At 38.3% G+C, this 1732-nt stretch overlaps 1 protein-coding gene across 1 annotated transcript in view; it reads right to left on the minus strand.

Annotated features, from left to right (window-relative positions):
* Nucleotides 1-1094: 1094 nt before the first annotated feature.
* The window catches only part of LOC106013392, a gene marked incomplete at its 3' end in the record, with an annotated part of 15172 nt that continues 14534 nt past the window's right edge, over nucleotides 1095-1732 (minus strand). The window contains 1 exon segment of the mRNA XM_035972801.1: nucleotides 1095-1142. Coding sequence (XP_035828694.1) covers nucleotides 1095-1142 — 48 coding nt within the window.

Raw genomic sequence — 1732 nt, forward strand, 5'->3', positions numbered from 1 at the left:
AGAAGAAGAAGAAGAAGAAGAAGAAGAAGAAGAAGAAGAAGAAGAAGAAGAAGAAGAAGAAGAAGAAGAAGAAGAAGAAGAAGAAGAACAACAACAACAACAACAACAACAATAACAACAACAACAACAACAACAACAACAACAGCAGCAGAAGCAATAAGAACAACAAAAGCAGTACCGACCCACAACAATATCAGCAATATTAATCTAATTAGAAGCTCAAGAAAAGAACATTACGTCTATTATCAACACAGCACATCAAACACAGAGCTGTATTTTCAAGGATAATTGCACCCCCCTTCCCCCTAGAAAAAAATACAAGAAAAAAAATTCAGAAGGAAGACGCCGCTGGCAAGCGATGTCAAGAGCCTTGGTATCTCAACGCCGAAAGCTGTCCAAATGTTCAACGTTTTTATCCCAGAAAGAACAATGTTTTTTTGGAAGTAATTAATGATTGTTTTATTTGTTTAAAAAAATGTGTAGATACCAACGATGTAGGCCCTGTCTTATAGTAAATGTTTTTAAAATGTTGGTCCTATTACATGTGAACAGCTGGTCAATGTTATGGGGTTTTTTTTTCATATATTTCATTTTGTGCAAAACTTTAGTATTGACTGAAAAAGATCGCATATTATACGGTCTTTATGAAAAAGTGATAACGCTGAGAGCCGTAATTTACTCCTACAAAAGACAACCCAAACAGCTCCGCACATACTCTACTTTTTTAAAATACAGAAAAAGAGAAGGTATCGCCTTATGAATATACTTTCCTTCAGTTCACCTTCCCCGCCTTTATTTATTAAAATATTGATACCAAACAAAGGAAGAAATACAGACCGTGTTTTAAACTACCAGGTGGAATCCATAACTCTATTTCGTCAAAACTGTGTATACAGCCAAAACTATTTAATACGACCACCCTTTGTTAGGAAGAAGAATGACCGTCTTACACAGTGCCGTCATAATGTGAAAGAAATACTCAAAGACCGATATGGGAAGTGGCCGTTTGTACAAGTGATTGTCTTATACAGGTTGTTGTTAGACAAGATTCGACTGCACTGTCGTTTAAGATAAAACTTCGGAAGTAGGAATACCTGGCGGCTCGTCACAATCTTCGTCATACATTCCGTCTCCGTCGATGTCTGAAAAAGATGACATCAGCATTATCATATAAACCCTTTCATTAATCATAATCATCATCATCACCATCATCATCAGCAGCAGCAGCAACAGCAGCAGCATCTTCACAGACCAATCAATTCCCCTTTTGCTTGTTTTGTTTCTTTCCTTGAAGCCTAACAATCAGCATCATGTTCTCACATTTTTACATAACCTACAAATATCGACACCGACATCAGGACTCGGGACCAAAAAAGAACCCTTTTACTCACATTCCCTTGAAACATAACACATTTCTTTTTAATGGAGTTTTTTTTTACTCCCAAATCGACTCAGTTTAGATCATTTAGGACGCGGGTTTTCGCCCCTGCCTGTCAGTGTCAACCCGAGATGAGAGGGATACATCATCCAAGCAGAAAGACCGAGATACTCCATATAACTTTTCTCTCCACTCGGTAATCGAACTCGGGTCTCCTGCGTGCTGCAAGTGGGCGCCTTATCGCTACACCACATATGCTAGACCTTGTTACAGTTTTATAAAATCTTTGACAGGAATTTAAAGCTGTTCTGGCAGATGGTGTTTCACCACTCTCTCTCTCTCTCTCTCTCTCTC

This window comes from Aplysia californica, unplaced genomic scaffold (assembly GCF_000002075.1).
Source record: "Aplysia californica isolate F4 #8 unplaced genomic scaffold, AplCal3.0 scaffold00853, whole genome shotgun sequence".
NCBI lineage: Eukaryota > Metazoa > Mollusca > Gastropoda > Aplysiida > Aplysiidae > Aplysia > Aplysia californica.